Source organism: Grammomys surdaster, unplaced genomic scaffold (genome assembly GCF_004785775.1).
Source record: "Grammomys surdaster isolate TR1022 unplaced genomic scaffold, NIH_TR_1.0 278, whole genome shotgun sequence".
Taxonomy (NCBI): Eukaryota; Metazoa; Chordata; class Mammalia; order Rodentia; family Muridae; genus Grammomys; species Grammomys surdaster.
In genome coordinates this window covers 7,250,058-7,271,126 of record NW_021604719.1, presented here as the reverse complement: position 1 = coordinate 7,271,126, position 21,069 = coordinate 7,250,058, and the positions used below count along the sequence as shown (strand labels likewise).

General features: G+C 40.7%; 1 protein-coding gene across 1 annotated transcript in view; it reads left to right on the top strand.

Moving 5' to 3' along the window:
* Dtwd2 (DTW domain containing 2) overlaps positions 1-21,069 on the top strand; it is an 80,059-nt gene that overhangs the window by 16,543 nt on the left and 42,447 nt on the right. Inside the window, exon 2 of the mRNA XM_028777160.1 lies at positions 4,345-4,562. Coding sequence (XP_028632993.1) covers positions 4,345-4,562 — 218 coding nt within the window. The remainder of the gene's footprint in view (positions 1-4,344; positions 4,563-21,069) is intronic.

Below are 21,069 nucleotides of genomic sequence, written 5' to 3'. Positions count from 1 at the left end.
TTCCCATGACCCCAGCTGCTTGATTCTTAGAAAGAGACAGCAAGAACATTCATTTTTTTTTTAATATTGCAAATGGATTCAGAGATCTGCTTCCATGGAATCCCATCCTGAGATTATCATTTCTACCATGCCAGGCCCCAAACTAGCTCTGTCCCAGACTGATCTTGAACTCAGGAGTCTGCCTGCCTTTGGATCTTCCTGACAAGCTGGTGCAGCTGCCTCTATTCTTTTAGGTCTGTGAAGCTCCTTAGACAATTCATATTGCATCCTTATTTTTTTGTGTAGTTGAGAAATTATATATTCTTGAACTGAAAGTCTTAGCATTTATCATTTTGCTGAGACATTAGCCACACCCCCACCTCCCAGACTCATTCTGTCTCTGATTATCGCGGAGTCATTAACCTTGGTTGAGAGGACATCCTTCACAGGAGGAACATGATAACAAGTACATTATTATACAAACAAGCCCCGTGCCTACAACAACTATCAACATTTGTGGAGGCCCACACCCTGGTGGCTCTGTTGCAGGGGTGAGAATAATGTCATGCTGTCATGCTGTCCCATACATGGCCAAACTGGGCTTGGCAGAAAAAAAGCATAAGAAAATGAGTGTGTGTGCACACACACACTCACACACACACACACACACACACACATGTTAAGAATACAAATTCTGAAACCATAATATACAAGCAAAAGACTAGTGAAATTAGGAAACAAAACAAGTCAAAACAAAACAACAAACAAACAAGCAAGAAAATCCTAAACAACACAAAACAAAAAACCCTGCATGATCCTGCCACTAGTAAATTGTTTCCCTGTTAAAGAGACTTTGCTCCCTGTCTTAGTTATTTCTCTATTGCTATGAAGCGACCATGATTAATATAGAGAGAGCTTTGCTCTGTTAATATGTATTATAATGCTAAATACTGTCCCCCAAGGTCTGGTTGTCCCCAGGGATGGGGAGATCCTCACGTGTATACCAAGTGATGCTATATAACCTTGCTCCTTAATTTAAAACGATTGGTTGAATAAAAATACCTACAGCCTGTAGCTCGGCAGAAGAGGGGTAGGCAGAACTTTGGTTCCTGAGCTTGGGGTCTGAGGCAGGGCCATGTAAGAAGAAGAGAGAAAACACCATGGGGTGGGTGAATCATGAAAACACAGCCATGAGGGCTATCCAATGAGAATAAGAGTGGCCCCGATGAAGCACAGCAAGTTATAACTCAGAGTTATTGATAGGGAAATAGATACTAATACCTTACAGGGTAGGTATCTGCCCAGCTCTAGTGCTTTAAAGGTTTATCATTAATATGGGAACTAAATGATCCATGGTGGGATAGCAACCCCCAATTAATATTAAATCTTTACCACAACAGACTAAGGCACCTCCCTCCAAAGGAAACCCTTAAACAGGAAACCATTTAATTGCAGGCTTGCTTACAGTTTCAGAGGTCCAGGCTATTATCATCATGGCATGATGTAGCTGAGGGCTACGTCCTGATCTGCAGGCCTCAAGAAGAGAGAGAACCGGGCCTGGCATGGGGTTTTGAAACCTCAAAACACATCCTCAGTGACGTACTTCCAGGTAGGCCACATCTACTCCAACAAGGCCATACCTCTTAAGTCTTCTAAAATAGTGGCACTCCCTGATAATTAAGCATTTAAATTCATTAGTCTATGGGGGCTATTATTCAAACCACCATTTCCCTTCTGTTTTAGCCTTTGCCAGGTAGGTTACTGCTAGTCCTGTCTTACCTCTGTGTGCTCCAAGGTTAACTGCCTACATGAGTTTCCTCAGGCTGCTCCAGGTCAGCTGGAAAACATGGGCATAGGATGTGTGGTGGTTTGAATAGGCTTGGCCCTCATAAGCTCATGTGTTTAAGTGCTTGGCCCACAGGGAGTGGCACTATTAGGAGGTGTGGCCTTGTTGGAGGATTCATGTCATTGTAGGGGTGAGCTTTGAAATTTCCTATTCCTAGGCTCCATCCAGTGTGGAATGAGAGTCTTCTCCTGTCAGCTTGTGGAAGAGAGTCTCTTTCCTCTTTCTGACTGCCTTCAGACCAAGATGTACAATTCTCAGCTCCTCCAGCTGCCTGCATGCTGCCATCCTTCCCACCATGATGATAATGGACTGAACCTCTGAAACTGTAAACCAGCTCCAATGAAATGTTTGCCTTTATAAGAGTTGCTTTGGTCATGGTGTCTCTTCACAGCAATGAAACCCTAAGACAGGGTGCATATCCTACTTTCTGTAGAAAATTAGGTGCCTGTTTTTGGTTGTCTGCTTCCTGGACCAAAATGATTTATTAGTTCGTTTGTTTTGTTTCAAAGTATTACATAGCCCATGCAAGGGACATGTGCTATCACTGTGTCGGCCCTTGAGAGGTTTATCCATTTGCTAATTATCAACTTAATTTTTTGTTCTGGTAAACCTCTGGGTAAGTGGACTTACAGAGATGTCTCTTTCAAAAGTAGAGATGAAGCAGGACTCGTTCATGCTGATGGAAATAATTTATTCAAGACACATAGAAACCTGAATGGGGCAGAGGTGGTGACCCAGATGAATGGCTGGATTCTGCATCCTTTGAAGGTCAGAATCAGTGATCTGGTGTGGACCCATTGAGGAAATCAACTGTTAGCACACATTTATTGTCTTAGCAGATTTGATAGTGCAGAAAAACCTTACCCAAGTCTCTCTGTTGGGAGCCGACTCCTAGCAGAAAGCAGCTATCATCTTTGCAGCCATCTCGAGCCATATACCTTGACAAGAGACTTGTTTTTCAACAGCCCACAACAGCTGGGCACACTCTGATAAACATCTTGTTTTTCTCATATATCTTGTTTTGCTGTTTAGTGCCCCCAGCTGCAAGGTGCGTGTGGCATAGTGCCTTCAGCTGTGTTCCCCTGCTTCTCCATGGCGGCAAGGCATGTGGTAAAGCGTATAAATACCCAGGATTTCCTTTCAATAAACAGGACTTGATCAGACCCTCTGTCTTGTCTCCATTCTTTGCGTCTCTTGCCCCTCCATCCCCACTCTCTCTCTTGCTAGACCCTGTTGACTGATCTGCGGACCTGAGCAGCAGTGCGGGCCGAGACACCCAACCTACCTGTGCTTTTTCTGACTCGAAATGAGAGAGCAGAACATCCTTTAGTTTAAACAGTTACTAGTAAACTTAATTTTGTAGTTAAAAATAGTTGGTCTTCCAATCCATACTTGTAGCCAGGATTTCTTTATTTTCTGATTTGCCTTCCTCCCTAAAGTTTCTGGGTTTTATTCACTTCCTAATTTTAACAGACATATATGCCAGTGTTTCCTATATCTATGCACCAGATGGACAATTCAGCCTTTCCCCCTTCTTTTAAAGCTATCCCAAAATAAAAGGATACTATTTTTAGGAAGAAAAGAATTAAGAATAGTTTAAAATACTGTCCTGTATACTAATCATCAATTTGATTTTAAGATGACTGGAAAATCTAACTCTAAGATAAACTATAAGAGATACAATATTTATTCGTTTTTACTGTTCCTGGTTAAATCTAGTCTATTAAGTAGAGCTTTAAGGCAGGCGTTATTGCAAAACAACTCAAAGGACTGATGAAAACCTAGTTTCCTTGTTTAAATGTATATTGGTAGAATTAACATTAATAAGTATTAACAAATACACTCATTTTCTGCAAAAACCACTTCTACTTCCGTTATAACTTTTAAAAGCTGAGCTACCAGACTTTCTTCTGTTACCTAGATGTTGTGAGAACTAGTGCTTGGTTACAATGTATATAGTAGCCAGATCTTACTGCTTGGTTCCAGGAAGCTTGGGGAATTAAACACACCATTTAACAATCATTTTGTGTTCCAAATGTAAAATGGTACGCCCGATGGCTAAAAGAAACACTTAGGAAGACAAGATACAGGGCACAGAATCTCACACTGTCACTGGAGCAGTCTTGGAATCATTTTTCGGTGGCTGCAACCGCTCTTTTGGCTATTAAGGTCGCGACCTGCCGCAGGACTGAGCGTGCGCGCGTGCCTAGAACCCAGCGATGCTGCCTAGAATTTCACGTTATCTTTTAAATACAAAGAATTGCGCAGAGGCTCGGTGTGTAGAGACGACTCCTTTACCAGTGCCTGTGAGCCTAATCTTACCCGCGCACAATTCCCTTCCGGCCTGTAGGAGAAGCACCCCAACACACCAAAGGACCCCTATCTTTCTGCAAAGGGGCGGGACCTCATGTCACCTCTGAGGCCCGCCCCTTACGTGACGTGCGTGCGCGCGCAGACCCCTTTCCTCAGCGCGTGGCGCCCTCCGGCGGTGGCGCTACTTCAATGCGAGGGCGTGACTCTTAACACCACCCATGGAGGAGCAAAGGCTCGGGGAGTCCGTGCCTCCGCCTTCTGGCGCCTCGGGGTCGCCGCCGCCGGACGAAGAGGAGCGCTCCGAGGGCGGCGAACCGCTGGTGGCGACTCCCGAGGACGCATTGGGGGACAGCACGAGTGCAGACGGGCTGTGGGGACTGCCGGTGGAGCACGCCGAGCGCAGGCCCGAGTGCAGCCGCTGCAGGTGAGCGCGGGGCCGGGGCGGGGCCTGCGCCAGCGCGGCCCGGGAGCTGCGGCGCCTCCTGCCGGCCAGGCGGACTCCGACGTGTCTGCCAAAGCAAGAAGCTTTTCTGCTAGGGCCATGATTATTTAACTTGACTTTCCACAAGACTTACTTTGTGAACTTTTCTTTTTCTTTTTCTTTTCTTGTTTGGTTATTCGAGACGCGATTTTTCTGTGTAACAGAGCCCAGTCGCTTTGTAGACCACAACTCACAGAGATTTGCCTGTCTCTGCCTTGCTGTTCGTGGATCAAAGATGTGTGCCACCAAGCCCAGCAAGACTTACCTCTTTTTCCAAGAAATTTCGGAGTCTTTAATAAAAGAAATTCTGGAGGCGTTATGGCGTTAATACTTAACGATTCCTAAGCGGGCTTGCCATCATAATGTGGGTTGTAGGAGGGATGGATTGGAGGAGAGGAACAAAGTGGCTGCCTGTGTTGAGGGTTTTGAATTTGCTTGGCAATATTTACTGAAAACCTGGTTTATTATCAGAGTACTTTGAATGTGAAGGCAGAAAGATCAGAAGTTCAAGATCATTCTCAGCCACCTAGGAAGTTAGAGATTAGCCTGGCTGTATGAGACCCTGTTTCAAAAAAGATAAAGGTAATACAACAGCGAGCAAGTAAACTACATACTGGGGGTTGGATGGTGATTGGGATGTTGGTCCAGAATGGTGTCAGGAAAGAAAGTTCTCTTGGGTAATGTGATGAGGTAGGATGCCTTTTCTACTTGAACACTTGGGCTACTTTATGTTTCGTGTTTTGGCCTTCTGCCAGAGGTTGGATTGTCAGAAGTCAGAATGGATCTCGATTATAGGATACCTTTCTTTCTAGGTGTACTTATCATTATGTAGCTTACAATTTTCCAGCCTCACAGTAATGGAAAAGTAGCATGCATTCAGTAGGAACTGGCCTTCAGGTTTTGTATTTTGCTTTCTTTTCAGTTTAGCAGTGTGTGACTCAGTGCTCTCTTGAGAGCTGGGCAGCACACTGAGCTACAGTTGAGTTCATCTTGCTGTTACCACTGGTACTCATTGTACATGCTGTAAGTTATGTCACCTAAGTCACATGTACCGAATGCATTTCAACTTAATAATCTTTTCAGTTCCTTCCTCCCCCTCCCTTTCTTATTTTCAACAGAAAAATAAGAAATCATGTAGCCCAGCTGGTTTCCAGCATTCTGTGTAGCCTGGAGTGTCCTTGAACCTCTGATCCTCTGCCTCACTTCCTGGTTGATGGTATTATAACATAGACCAGCACATCCCACCTATGGGATGCTGGAGTTTTACCAAGGGCTTCAGGAACGCTCCATCTGAGGTCCATTTCCAGCCCTTTTTGTAAATATAAAATCAGATACATTAGTGATGATAATGTTTAGGGTAAAAATTTAGGTATTCTGCAAATTTATTTTTTTTGTAGATATAAAAATCACATTTCCAAGGAAAAATTATTAATTTGTTTTTCCTGTTTACATAGAAAATATGTTTATTCTTGAAAGTGGTTTGTTCATAGTACATGTGCAAAGCTGATTTATAAATTGTTATGCAAGCTAATCATATGTGCAGAGTTGAGCAAAGATGATGTATGCCAAGAAACATTTTCTTTCTTAATCTTAATTAAATCTTTAAAGAAGAGTGGCCAGTTAAAAATAAAATATACCAGAGCCTACTGAATGTTTGATTTGCTTCCCCCAAGAAAAATAAGAATTACACTATTACACTCATATGTTTTCTTCAAAGAACATCAAACCACATTAATTTTTTATATTAATTTGCCTCAAATTAAAAATTTATAATATTAGTTATGCTTATAGATTTAAGGACTATGTAATCAAGTAATATTCTAGTTTAAAACTTGGTATTATTTAAAAGGAGTTCATAAGTTACAAAGTAATTGAGAAAGTGTGTGTGTGTTCCTATGCACACCGGCCAGGCATGAATATTGGAGAGAGAGGACAACTTGTTTTTTATAACTTTGTTTCTTTCCATCTTTAAGTGTGTTCCTGGGATCAAACTCAGGCTTGTAGGCTTTTACAGGAAGAGTGTTTATGTTTAGCTGCTGAGCCCCAAAGTTCTCTTTATATATTTTTATCTAACAAGATAACTTTGTGATTTGAATAGTGTTTTTCCTCTCTTTAAATCTGTCTCTCTCTGTCTCTGTCTCTCTGTCTTTCTGTTTCCCTCCCTCCCTCCCTCCCTCCCTCCCTCCCTCCCTCTCTCTCTCTCTCTCTCTCTCTCTCTCTCTGTGTGTGTGTGTGTGTGTGTGTGATATGTGTGTATGTACGTGTGTGGACAATGGAGGGAAACCTTGGTGTTGGTCTTGGTCTTGTGGTCTCTTTTTGTTCTTTTTGTTTTGTTGCTGCGTATGCCAGGTCAGGGGTGGGTAGGGGGTCTTGAGCTGACACTATAGACTACCTGACTTTATTCGTGCTCAGGGGATTTGAACTAAGGTCTTCCTCTGTGTGGCAGATGCTTTACCCATTGGATCTGTCTGCCCTGCCTCAGTGGTTTTGTGTTTTATGATCTGTCAGTGGCTGGTACTCAGTGACTGGGATAGCTGCTCTGGCTTTGGTGTTTCTATTGCTGCTGCACACAATGGTGAACTGTGTACAAGCCAGCAGCATATGGGCCCTTAGCTTTCTACTGCATGCGGTACATATTTGTAACAAAGTGTTTCTTTGCCCTTTCTGATCCATAGATTGTTTTCTGTTCCTTTGACTAGGGTCATTTTAAATTCTTTTTAGATTTATTTAAGTCCTCTTGTCAATTACTGGGATGACAGGCATGTTCTACCATGCCCACCTCATTATTGTCCATTTTAAGGTCAAGCTCATATCTGCTGAATCTTTTTCTTGCCTACGATCAAATTCTTGTTTCTCTTGGTGGGTCTTCCGTCTTCAATTAGGAAAGCAGATTTGAAGGTAGTACTGTTAGGTATTTACTTTTTTCCTTTGCTGAGGACTTTTTCTTTTTGTTTAAAAACATGTTTATTCTGTTGGAAGCCTAGGAAAAAGATGGGGAAAGATGGAACAGTGAAATGGAGTGAGTGGAAGTTTCGGGACCATGCAAGGAAAAACTCCAGAAACAAATACATCAGCAGTCTTAAAGAACAAGAAAGGATTCCTCCTCTCGGAGTACATCAGACCAAGAGTGATCCCAAACTTGAAATCTCCACTCTCCCTGAGTCTTCCATCTGCCCTGTTTGTGATCAGAGTGGCCTGTCTTCTGTTATCTGTGTCTTAAGTCTGTTCCTAATGAAGGGCTTCTCTCAATATTTATTGAATAGCACAGAAAACATGGAATGGAAAGGAAAAAAGGAATTCCTTTTTACAGAAATTTTTAGTGGAATCTTACAAGGAAAGGAGTTATTTTACTGACTCCAAATGACCCAAATAGTACTTAAAACCACAAGCAGATGTTTTAAAACTATATCCAGGTGTTGCTTCCAACATTTATGGTAGATACTTGTTTTCTTTAAAATGACTTTCAACCTGTTGACTTCTTTCAGCAAACTATTGCCACCTCTGTCTCTATCTCTTCCTCCATCTACTGCATCCCTCCCACCTGGAGGCAGGAGCAGATGCAGAGGACTGGGATGGTGCTGCTCACTGGCTGGCTTTTCACAGCCTTCTCAGCCTGCTTTCTTGTCCATCACAGGACCACCTTTCTAACTCTAGCACCACCCACAGTAGGCTGGCTCCTTCACAACAACCTTGGATCAAGAAAATGCCACACAGACTTGCCTGCAGGTCCGTCTAATGGAGGCATTTTCTAATGAAGGTGCTTTTCCAGTTGAGATTCCTTTCCCCAGATGACCTTGGCTTATGTCAAGTTAACAAAAAAACTAACCAGCATACTATGTCTCTAATAATTTTCTATTTCCCTCTTTCAAGGACTCTAGTTATTTTACTTTTTTCCTTTTTGATTATGATAACAATTTAAAATTTGACATATATATGGAGTCTTATACAATGCTTTAATGAACGTAAGCATTCTAAATGTTTGAGTCAGCATAAAATATCTCCACAAAGATTCTTTACCTTTAAAATCCCTTCCAGTGTTTAGAAATGTACCATGTATTATCATTAGCTGTGCTCTCTAGGTTGTGATGGTTCTTCTGGCTCTCTTTGTTTTTCATGATTTTGATGCTTTTAAAGGATATTGGTCAGTTACCTTGTAGAATGTTTAGTTTGGGTTTCATTCATGCTTTCTCATGGTCAATATTAGATTGCATGCTTTTTTTTTTTTTTTTTTTTTTTTTTAAAGGATAACAACTGCAGAGCAGTGTGTCCTTAGCACCTCACCTTAAAGTTTCAGAATAGGAAGCTTATTAAAAGAAGCTTTTGTGTGTGTGTGTGTGTGTGTGTGTGTGTGTGTGTGTGTGTATGCACATGCTGAATGTTAGTGGAAGTCACAGGACAACTTACAGGAGTCAGTTCTTTCCTACCTCCTGGGTTTTGGATATCAGACTCAAATTATCAGGGTTGGAGGCAAGTACCTTTCTTTACCTGTTGAACTGTCTCACTGGCCCAGGGCTGCTTAAACAAATTTAAATGCATATGGATGTTTTGTTTGACGATTTCTGTGCTCCATGTGTCTGTCTCTGCTTGGCTTATGTCTGAGAGGAACAGAAGAGAACCCCAGAACTTGGAACCGGAGTTATACTTGTGAGCTGCCATGGCAGTGCTGGGAATTGAACCCAGGTCCTCTGGAAGAGCAGCAGGTTGCGCGACTTGATGAACCATGTTGCCAGCCTTACAGTTAACTTTCTTTATAAATTTCAGTTTGCATTTTTATATATAATTTATTTGTATTTATTAAAACACTACAAAATTATTAGAGTCGTAGGCATCAGATACAAACTTGAAAATTAAACTTATAAAAATTTTTGCTCTTTTTTAGTAACTCTTAGCTTAAAATAACAATACAGTTAAAATATTTTTTTTCTATTTTTATTTTAGCTAATTCTATTTTGAAAAATTTCATCTTTTTCAAAAATATTTTAAGTTTTATGAAAAACAAGACAAGTATACATATTAACATAGACCAGGGTTAGGCTCACCATTCACTGTTCGTCAGTCTCTCTCTTGTCCCACTGGAAGTCTTCTGGGCTGTCCCTCCATTTGCTGTGTTAACAGTGCCTCAGGGACCCTTCTCCAGTACTTGCCTCTGGCTTTCTCAAAATGGTGTTACTCTCTTTAGAAAAGTACCCTTGTTGGTTAGCTGCCACCACCGACATGCTGCCACCCTCCTCCTCCTGCTCCCTCCTCTTCCTGCTTTTTTCTCCCTCCTCCTTTTCTTCTTTTTTCTCTTCAATCCTGGATTTCCTTAATCATAGGTAAAGAAAGCACCTTGACACTTCTCTTAATGAAAATCTTTGTTGAGGTTTTTGGAGAAGTGTTTTTAGTTATTTTGTAACATAGTGATCAACCAGAAATTAGCCTCAGTTATTTAGCTACACATTAGGGAATCCAGCAAGTGAGTACAAATTGAAGACATGATACTTGTTTTAAATCATCAGAGGCATCAGAGAGCAAAGCTGCCTCAAGTCAGCCCCCAGTGGATAACTCCTGACTCCTCCTGTTACTTTTTTGTTGCTGTGAATGGATAGCTAAAGTCAACTTAAAAGGGGAAAGGTTGCAGTTTCATGGTCTTATTGTTTTTCCTTCTGGTCCTATTTATGGTGAGGCAGAACATAGGCTAGGAGAGCAAGGTGGCTGGTTCATGGTAAGTAGGAGACAGAGAGGTCAAGAGAAATGGCCTGAAGACAAAAGTCTTTCAAAGCCATCACGCCACCCTGCCCCAGCCTTCTTCCTCCACATGTGTCCCACTTGCCAAAGTCCATTCAGCTGAGAATGATGTTAGTCCACTGCTGAAGTTGGGACTCCCAGTATGCACTGACCTCTCTGAAGTCTTCCAGCCACCAACTAAACCTTCAAACTATAACACTCTTCTCCATGGTCATTAGTACCTGGGATGTAGGTGACATTGGTTGGGCATGAGCATAGTGGGGCCATCTTCCAGTGCCTTCTGTAGCCTTTGACAGATGTGATCTGGCCAAACAGAGACAATTGGAATTTCTAGAAGGACAGTGGTCCGAAATAGTTATGATTTCTATGAGATTCTCTTGCTTTCCATAGTTAGTGTTTCTTAATTGTGCTCACCCTGTGAATACAAAGGAGGTATATGCGTAATGGGAAAAGCTGCCTATTGCTGGATCTTATGATGGAACATATGGGAAACACCTCATACCGTCCCACAACAACTGTTACCTACTCACATATGCCAAATGACTGTCCACCTTTTTATTTGATGTGTATGTGGTTTTTTTGTGTATGTTTTATTTTATGTATATGTATTTTGCCTTCATGTATGTGTAACATGTCTGTGTCCAGTACCTGTGGAGTGTAGAGGAGTATTGAATGGTCCTCAGGAACTGGAGTGATACACATTGTAAGCAACTCAATGGGTTCTGAGAATTGATCCTGGGTCCTCAGTACTTAAGTACTGAGCCATCTCTCCAGCCCATCTTCTTGCCTTCCCTGCCAAGTAGAGTTTAATTATAAAGATTGAACCCAGGGCCTCAAGCATGGTAAGCATTCGTCCCACTACTCTCTACACCTACAGCTTTTTTCTTAAACATTTTATTGCTCTTGTAAATTTTCTATAATATTAGACATGCAGCCAATTCCTGATTTATGTCTAGGATTTTAGGTGGCATCCTGGAATTTTGATACTGTTAAGGTAGTCTTCTGGCTGGAGTCCCAGTGACTTGAATCTGAGGTTGACATCATCATGAGTTTTGGCAGAGGAGATGCTTTGTGCATATAAAGGACAATGCAAGCGAGAGATGAACTATTAGGAGACACCTGTCCCAGCAGTCATGGCTTGCCCCCATTGTAAACCATCACAACATGGAAGCTGAAGACAACAGAAAATTGTTCTTATACTTTAGGAGTTGAGAGTTGGAACTTAAGTTGTCACTGGTGCTGGTTCCATCTGGGAAGATATTGTTCCTTGTTTCTCCTTTCTGGCCGTTGTTTGATTAGTGGTCTGCCCCTCTTTCATCAGATCTTCCCTTTTACGACAGTCATTTTAAGTCATCCTAGACTGATTTCATTGTATGGTTCTTAATTATACTTGGAAAGCTCTGATATTCAAATGAAGTCATATTCAGAGATGTTAGGGGTTTAGGACTTGGACTTACCTTTTTAAGTGACATTGTTCAACTTATACAGTCTAATACTTCTTATATCTCTCTCAATATTCTAGTAAGAATTTAAGATCACCAACATTTTTACCTTTTCTTAAGGAAATATTTATACCAAGCAAGCTTGAGAGATGAGATCTTTGTCCCAGTAAAGGTTTGTACACTGCTTATAAAATCAGTGATTTCCCAAGCTCATTGTTTCTCCTCTGAAATATAAACCATTGATCACCCACTTTATTCTTGTGAGACTCAGGGAAGGGAAGGACTGCTGTGGACATTTGGGATGCTCAGAGCACCACAGATAATACACTAAGATGCTTGGCCTCTGACTCAGAACTCTGCCCTCTTCTTTAGACTAACTCACTGATCTCCAATGGGGTACAAACTCTCAGATGTGGCCAGGAGGCTTCTGTCTTGTCAGTTTTGGGTGCTGGAATCTCGTGGGCAGATCATTCCTGGAATTTGATCCAGAGCATGAAACTTAGAGTAAGAAGGGACTTTACCCCTCAACTGTTAGAATCAGAGGATCAAAAGGATAGCACTTGAGCCCAGAGTAAGACAGTGAGAATGGCCAAGCTTGTCTTCAGGAACAGCTCACCAGCTAGGGAATATACAGAAGACAGAGAAGGCTTCTAAGTATGGGACACAGTGCCACTCAGTGCCTCAGTTTCCAAGAAACTGTCTTAGAATTCAGGTAGATATGAATCACTAGCGTGTTTTTCTTGAGAAAGGACAGGTAGCATGAGTTCAAATTGTACAGTTAATTGTTCAAGCCTTGTGTGAAGTAGATTCAGACCTCAGCTAGTTCTTCCATTGTATCTCTAAGTAAACGACTCATGTGCTCTGCAAATGTTTGTCATGTGGTGCCTTACACTGAGCCAGGCACTGGAAGGTTGAAAATGACGGGAACTTGGCTGTTATCATCAGGAGTTTCCAGGGGAGACACACATAGGCAGTAGTTGTGATGTAGCATGGCCGATGAGACTGAGGACAACAGCAGGGGGAGGGACTTACTACTTGGAGCTTCATAAGAAATGAGCTGCTTAAGCTAAGGTTCCCTGTTTCTTCTCACTGCTGTTGCTGTCATGATTTTCACAGTTCTGCACTTATGGTAGTTGTTTCCCAGCGTGCATTTCACCATCAGTCCAATTCCCGACTCCTGGGGCTGCTCATACTATTCTTTTCCTGGAGATCTGTGCTTGTATTCTAGGTAAGGGAAGGACTTCAGACTACTGAGTAAACTGCCCAAAGCCTGCAGCTTAGTTCTCAGCCTGCTGATCTGTGTCTTTCTCCGCCACTCCATTCGTATCCTCTCCTTGCTATCTGGAACTGTTGCTTCTAAACAGTTATTGTTTTTTTAATGTTTACCTCTTTACCTTTGTTCTGTTAATTTTTCCCCTTTGAGAATCTCTTCCCTTAATTTCTGCTGTATGAAATCCTATTCTAGCTCAGGCCATCTTAACTGCCATGAAAGCAGTTTCTATCCTTTCTGTTTTTTTTTTTTTTTTCAAATTTGAGCACATACACACTCTCCTCCCCTCCCCCATTTCTCCCTCTCTCCTCTTTCTTTGCATATATGTGTATAGTATGTGTGTCTGCATGTATGTGAGTGTGGGTATGCATGTGCTAAAGTGCATGTGTCAGAGGTCAGAGGACAACCTTGGGTGTAGGTCCTCTCCTTCCAATGTTTTGAGATAGGGTTTGTTTGCTGCTGTGTGGTCAAGACTTGCTGACCTGCAAGCTTCCAAGGATTCCCAGTCTTTTTCTCCCTTCTCCCCTTAGGAGCACTGGGATTATAGGTGAGTGGTACTGTGTGTGGATGTATGTGTGTTCTGTGATTCTCATCTCAAGTCCTCATGCATGCATAGCAAGTGCTTTTACACACTGAGCCTTCTCCTCAGCCCTTGAACTGTTTTGTTTTTTTTAAAAAACAACAAAACAACCCCCCCTCCAATTCAACCTGCTATACTGTTTACTTCCTTATATCTGTTCTGCTATCTAACCTCATATCCTCAGTATTGATCTTTTTCTTTTAGCTCTCTTACGGTGTCTAAAGTTTATCTTCAGCTATTTTAACTCTAGTGATATCCACGTAGGCCTAAAACAGCTTAAAGTTGTGCCTTTAAACTTCATGAGCAATAGACATGTGGACTCAATACAAAGTACTAATTAAAGGCATCTAGAGGGAGAGCTGTTGTGGCTCTTGCTGTATTTTCTTGTAAGGAAGTTATTAACCAGTGCGAGCCTCCCCTTTTTACCTAGAGTAGGACAATGATACTAGCAGTTTGACAGGTAAAACATTTGCATTGCATCTGTAACATAAAAAGTATGTGACCAATGTTAAATTCTCTCTCTTTACCTTCTCTTCTTCCTTTCTTCTTTTATTCCCTATTCCTCTTCACTTTTATTCTATAAACTATCATTCTTATTACCATTAGTGAACTAATGTACACTTTTTGGGTATGACTTCAAATCTATGTTTTTTTTTTATAATATTGGATTCTTATGCAGTAAGCTAACACTAAACTAAACCTTAATATGCTCTCTTTATTTCAAGAAAAATTCTCAAGTCTCTCTATATTTTTTGAAGAAATAGACATGTAAGTAAAGTTAGGAAAATATAAAAACCTATACTTTAAAATATAGTTAGTTTTTAGATAAGAGACGATGAGAGAATAAACAAAATGCAGTTTTTCTAGTAACATAATTCTCACACTCTATACTGTTGTTTGGGAAATAGCTTTGCTTTTAACCTTTGACTCCTTGCCTGTGACGATAGATGTTTCTCCCTTTAATTAGCCTGTGGCAGGGAGCATGAGCTTATATATGCATATATATTTACACAGAGGAGGGCTTGCTTCGTGTCATGTAGGGGCTGGAGACATGGCCCAGGGCCACTTCTTTAGCACACACAGGGCCTGGGTTTGATCCTCAGTACTAGAAGAAAATAAAGAACAGTTTTTTTTTTTTTTAACCTGGAGAAGGACATACAGATTTGTTTTATATTTAATAACTCACTTATTTTAATATCTAGTATCTGATAAAAATAATATCTTAACAAATTATAGAAGTATTGAAAACATTACAGAGGGGACTCTGATTAATTTGTTACTAAGATAGCTATTTCTGTCTTTTTTGTTTTTCCTGTGTTAGGCGTCAAAACCAGGGTATTGTGGATGCAGGCTAGATGAGAGCTCTCTCTTACTCCAGGTTGTTCTGTCCATCCATCCATCCATCCATCCATCCGTCCATCCGCCCGTCCGTCCGTCCACCCATCATCATCATCTACTATCTATATGTCATCTATCAGTCAGTTTAAAAAACAGGAAGTACATCACAGCTGAATGTGGATAATAATAAGGTTCTCAGTCCATAGGTTCATGTTTGAATAGTTGATCCCCGATTGATAGAACAGTTTGGAAGGATTAGGAGGTATGCTTTGTTAGAGTAGCTGCATCACTGAGGGCAGGCTTTCTCTCTTTGCCTCATGGTTTTGTTTCAATACGTGAGCTCTCAGCTGCTGTTCAGTGAGTGTCATGCCTGCTGTAGGCTCCCTGCTATGAAGGTCATGGACTCCACCCCCCTGAAACCCTAAGCCCCAGATTAAATACTTTCTTTTGAATTACCTTGGTCATGGTGTCACTTAACAGCAATAGAAAATTAATCTTATAAAGTTAAGGATCTGACAGTAAGAACAAACTTATCTCCATTGCTGTACTGGAAGTTTGTTTTTTTAATCACATTCTATAGATGATTAAGAAGTTAGTATGTATTTCTAATATATTTATTTATATACATTTTATTTAATAATAGTGAGTATATCTAATAAACATATAAAATTGATTAAAAAGAAGAGACAACGTGGAGATAATCTGTTGAAAATGTCTTTTTCAATGATAAACATTTGTTATTTTTCAGTTAGGTCAGTGAGGCCTACCATAAACAAGAGAAAGATGTGAGTTCAGTGTACAATTTCTCAATTGCTGTAGGCATGCCTTTTAGGGCAGGTGTTTGAAACTGTCAAGATACTTATTCTCCTTGAAGAGTTTCTACCTCTCTTACGGCAGTCTTTTTTTTTTTTTTTTTGGTTGTAAAAAATGTTTTTAATTGGAAGAATATTTTTACATGCCCTGCCCCCATTCTCGCTCCAGCCCCTCAGGTACCTTCCCTTCCACACCCCCACATCGCCTGTCCACTCCTAGGACAGCCTCTTTGATTATTATTGTTGTGTATGTATGTATGTGTATGCACATACATTTTTTGTTGTTTTTTGTGTGTATGTGGTTTTAGAGCTGAACATTGTGTTGGACAATCAGTAAGGGGCTCATCCTTGGGAAAAGCTGATTCTCCTTCTCCTAGAAGTCATTAATTGCCTATGGTTTTTTGTCTATGAGAGTGACCCTATGAAAAATTTCCCCTTCCACATTAATATGGCTATTGATGAGGCTATTGTTACGGTTTTGTTTATGTAGCTATTTTTAGTAGAGACTGTTTTACAGCAGACTTCCTGGTATTCTGGCTCATACAATCTTCCTGCATATTCCTCCTCAATGTTTTCTGAGTGACGATGTTAGGAGCCATGATATAGATGTATTTCTTGGGGCTGAGCTTCCCACTGTCTGTCAACTCTGTGTTGTGTCCAGTTGTAGTTTTCTGTAAAGAGAGGCTTCTGTGGTAAGGAGTATGCACTTATCTGTGGGTATAAGGATAAGATTTACAGTGTAGTCAGGAATTCTGCTGGTTCAGCAAATAGCAGTAGCAGATTCTTATCTAATGTCCATGACCTCACTAGACCCAGGAAACTGCCTAGGTTTCTAGTACCAGGCTTAATTTTCTCCTGTTGAGTAAGCTTTAAATCCAGTTAGACAGCTTACAATAGTAATTGGTCTTTTTTATGCTTTTCCTTAACTCCTATAATCAGTTTTAAAAGAATCCAGTAAGAAAAACAGCTGGGAGAGAATATGAGAATATTATAGTTACTTCAATATGACAGTCATAAATGGGAGAGGTTACCTATATATGGGATGAAAATTTATAGTATGTTAAATGTACAGGGGCTTGTCTTTTTATTGGTCAAACATAAATAAAAGTGAAAGAATGTTAAAAAAAGGAGCAACCAAAATACAGCAGAGGGCACTGTGGGATTTAGTTTTCCAAAGTAAGTTTTAAAATGAGAAAACAGTTGCCATTTTTGTGCATGCTGTGTTGTAGATTTCAGTTAATGCTGAAAAGAGCTGTGGCGTTCTTAACTTTCTCCCTCTTTTGAGAATATTAAGAAAAATTGTTTTGTTTTGGAAAATTTGAATTAAGCTATTAATTTTTGGGGAGTCGGTTTATGTATGTTTTTTCTTGAGTTAATGAGCAAAAATCCTTTAAAATAGTAATTATAAATCTATTCATAAATCCTTAAATTTTACTTTTACTTATGTGAGACTATCTTGACTAAAATCAGTACTATTATAGGAAAAAGCTTTCGGTGAATATTATGTGAGGGAGTTTGTTAGGTTTTGGAAGATGTGTTTGTAGGCTCTAGCATCTCAGATCCATGTCAGACATAACTGCATTAGCCCACAGGCTGTCAGAGGGGGTGCTGGGAATGGCAGGCTACCCAGGTACTGCCACATTCACTGTGGAGACAGTCAGTCTGTATCTGCAGGCAACCTACGTATTCATTCCTGGATCTCTAGTGAGATACAAAGAAAAAACTTATCTCATTAAGATCCCTTAGGGAAAATTTTTTATAGGTTCCATTCGTATATTAAGAATATAATTAAAATTTATTGGGTTATGCAGATTTTTAAAGAAGATAAACCTAATGAATGGAAAAACAATGTGTTTACAATGCATTATAAATGTAGTGAATGGAAAAGTTCAGCTCTTTGGTCATTTCATTATAGTTAGATGTGCAGTGTATATTAAAATAGGAATTGATTGAACTTATTATTTAATATACAGGTATGAATTTTTCAGTCTTAAGTTTAGATATTTAGTTTTTATTCTTTTTTCAAAGAGTTTATAATGAAGATGGCAATTACTCTATAATTATTATTTATTAAGAGCTGAATAGTCATCATAGCATATGTGTTGTAGGAAAAGTATTTAAAGTGGAAAAAGTATTTAAGGTAACAGACTCAAATTCTCAATATAAAGTAACTCATTAAATATGGAGTTGGTCAGTTGAAATGATAAGATGTTATAAAGGGGCTGGAGAGGTAGCTCAATTATTAAAGTATTTGTCACGTATACGTGAGAATCTTAAGGTTGATTCCTAGAGTCCCTATAAAAAACTAGTTGTAGCCGGGAGTGATGATGCACAGCTTTAATTCCAGCACTGTGGAAGCAGAGGCAGGCGTATCTTTATGAGTTTGAGTCAAGGTTGGTCTGGGACAGCCAGGACCATATAGAGAGACCCTATGCCAAAGCAAACAAACAAGGAAAAAAGAAAGGAAAAGAAAAGAAAAAAGAAAAGAAAAGAAAAGAAAGGCCGGTGTGTTGGCACAAGAGCCTGAGGCTTTCTGTCCAATCAGCCTACGTGGTTAGGTGCAAACAGGTTAACTACCCATGTCTCAAAAACCAGTATGGATACCTCCTGAAGAAGGTGTCTTAAGTTGTCAATTTGCGTTCACATGCACATGAATACACTTGCACGTGCACCTGCACACATGTGTGCTCACACCAACGGACTATAGTTTTAGGTTTAAGTTAGTAATTAGAATTAGATTACTATAGGCGAAAGTTAAATACATAGGAATTGATGTTTTATGAGGTTATCAAAGCATGAGAGAAAGCAATTAACTTTAGCTTACATTACACAGAGTTTACTCAAAGTGCTTAGCTGTTTTCTTCAGTAGCGGGTTTGTCTCTTTCATCCTACCACTTATTAAGTTGGTTACAGAGTATTTAAATGGAGAACAGAAATGCTGGGCTTATAGTAGAAATGAATTATTTAAGTACTATAGAGAACATGAAGGAGGTATGAAATTTGATGTCTAAGAAAATGAAGGGATGGAATAGGAAATTGTGTAGGAAAAAAGCATCCACTGTGGAGATAAGAGAGAATGTAGAGGTATTTGTTCATATACCGAATGTCGTTTGAGATTCTGTTATGTGGTAGGAGTGTAGCAACAAAGAAGAGGCCAGACTTTATTATCCTGTAGCTGACATTGTAACAACCCTTCCCCCATAGTCTGTTAATATGATCTCCACTGGTGATTAAGTATATGAAGGGAAGTCAGGATATGGAGCTAGAAAGTGATGATAGAAGGAGTGGGTTATTTAAGAAAGGTGTGTTGGAGCAGGTAAGATGAATGAAGTCCTTCAGATAGATGGAGTTTGTGAGACGTTCTGGAAAATAGACAACTATAGGGCACTCTTCCCTCCCACCTCCCCTTGCCTTCTGCCGCTTCCCTCTCTTTTTTGTTTTTTCAAGATTTCTCTGTATCCCTGGCTGTCCTGAAACTCACTCTTATAGACCAGGCTGGCCTTGAACTTGGAGATCTATCTGCCTGCTTCTGCCTCCCAAGTGCTGGGATTAAAGGCCTGTGCTTCCACCACCTGGCTGTAGGGCACTCTTGATACCAGAGACATACAGGACAAGAGTGGCAGCTTGCATCAGAGCAGGCCTAGGTGCTTCTTTTCTGCAGTAATTTTTGTGGCAGTCTAGCTTAGCAGTCTGGCTCAGGTACAAAGTGATGTATTCTACATAGTACAGCTACACAAGACAGCTTCATACCCACAGGAACTAACATCTCATAACTCTAGCAAGTTTCTAGGGAAACTCCAAGTTAGAGAAACCCAAAGTGTGGTGTCCTGAGCAGGTCTTTATAGTTTTCCGGGCCATGGGCATTTTATCAGTTGTGAATTGTTTTAACCATATGCAGGGTTGCCTAGTGCTAGAGTTGTCAGGGAAACTGAACTGGTTGGCTAGGAAAGGTCATATCTTCATGAAGAGAAAATGGTTTCATTGGCTTGTTCGTTTACTGTTCTGTTGTTTGTTCTCTGGTAACTGCTTCTTTAAAAATTCAAAAGGCTTTGACAGTCTTCAGGTGCAGGAATGGATAAGTAGGCAGCATGTCGATAGGAGTGAATTTAAGTCATTCAGTGGGAAAGAAAATCCTGCAGGGTGTGGATGCCGACGGGGAACTGCATCTGAGACTGTCCTGTTATCTATCCATCCCGCCTGCAGCATCAGTATCACCCACCAACTTGTCAGAAAGACAGATTCCCAGGGTTACTCTGTCAGAAGTTCGGTGAGGTGATGGTTAGGCTCAGCAATTTAGCTTAATGAGCCTCTGAGATGACAGTGATACAAGCTAATGTTTGTGAACTTATATCTCAAACACCAAAAGGAAGTAGAGAGAATACTCCAAGCCTACCCCATACTTCCTCCTGCAAGACACACGCCTCGTAATCCTTCCAAACAGCCATCAGTCAGCTGGGCCCAAGTATTCAAATGTCCAAGGCTGAGGGGAGGGAGGGAACATCTTGATTCACACCACCACATTGCACTTGCTGGCCCCATAGTCTTGTGGCTACACCACAGCTGCAGTTATTTAGGAGTCCAGAAGTACAAGTAAGAATTTAAGGAAGTGTGAATGATTATGATTAATGACAGTGAATTCAGCCCTCTGAGGAAGAAATAGTTGCAAACAAGACGAGGAGTGTTCTAGAGCATAAACACGTAGTTCTGGAGGTTAGGCACCATCCTTAAAGTAATGTAGTAAGCGGTGTACAGACTGATGGGCTACATTGGCCAGGATGCTAACCAGTCCCAGAGAACCAATTTTATTAATCGGCTGCTAGAGTACACTTGGTAAAGGTTAATGGTTGTTAGATAGGAAGATTGTCAGGGTCCAGCCTCAACACAGATTGGAGTTCTCAACTTGAAGCAGGGATATCTGGAAGGCAGACTACTTTTTTGGGTACAAGCTGACAGGCAATTTTTCAAGGCTGAAAGTTTCTCTCTCCTCTCTCACTCAATGCTTTCTTTCTCTCTCGCTCATTTGCTCGCAGCTTGAGGCTGCACACACTCTGTATTCTCCTGTGCACTCTGCTTTTCTCCTGTGCACTTTTCTTTTCTTGAACTCTCACACTCTTACACACCTCTGTGCATTCCCCTTTCACTTTCACACACATTCTTCACGCACATCTCACATACACTTCATACACACCACACGCACTCTCCTTTCACTCACACATATATTCTCCATACACACCTCACATTCTCTCTTCACTCACTCTTCACATTCTCTCTTCACTCACTC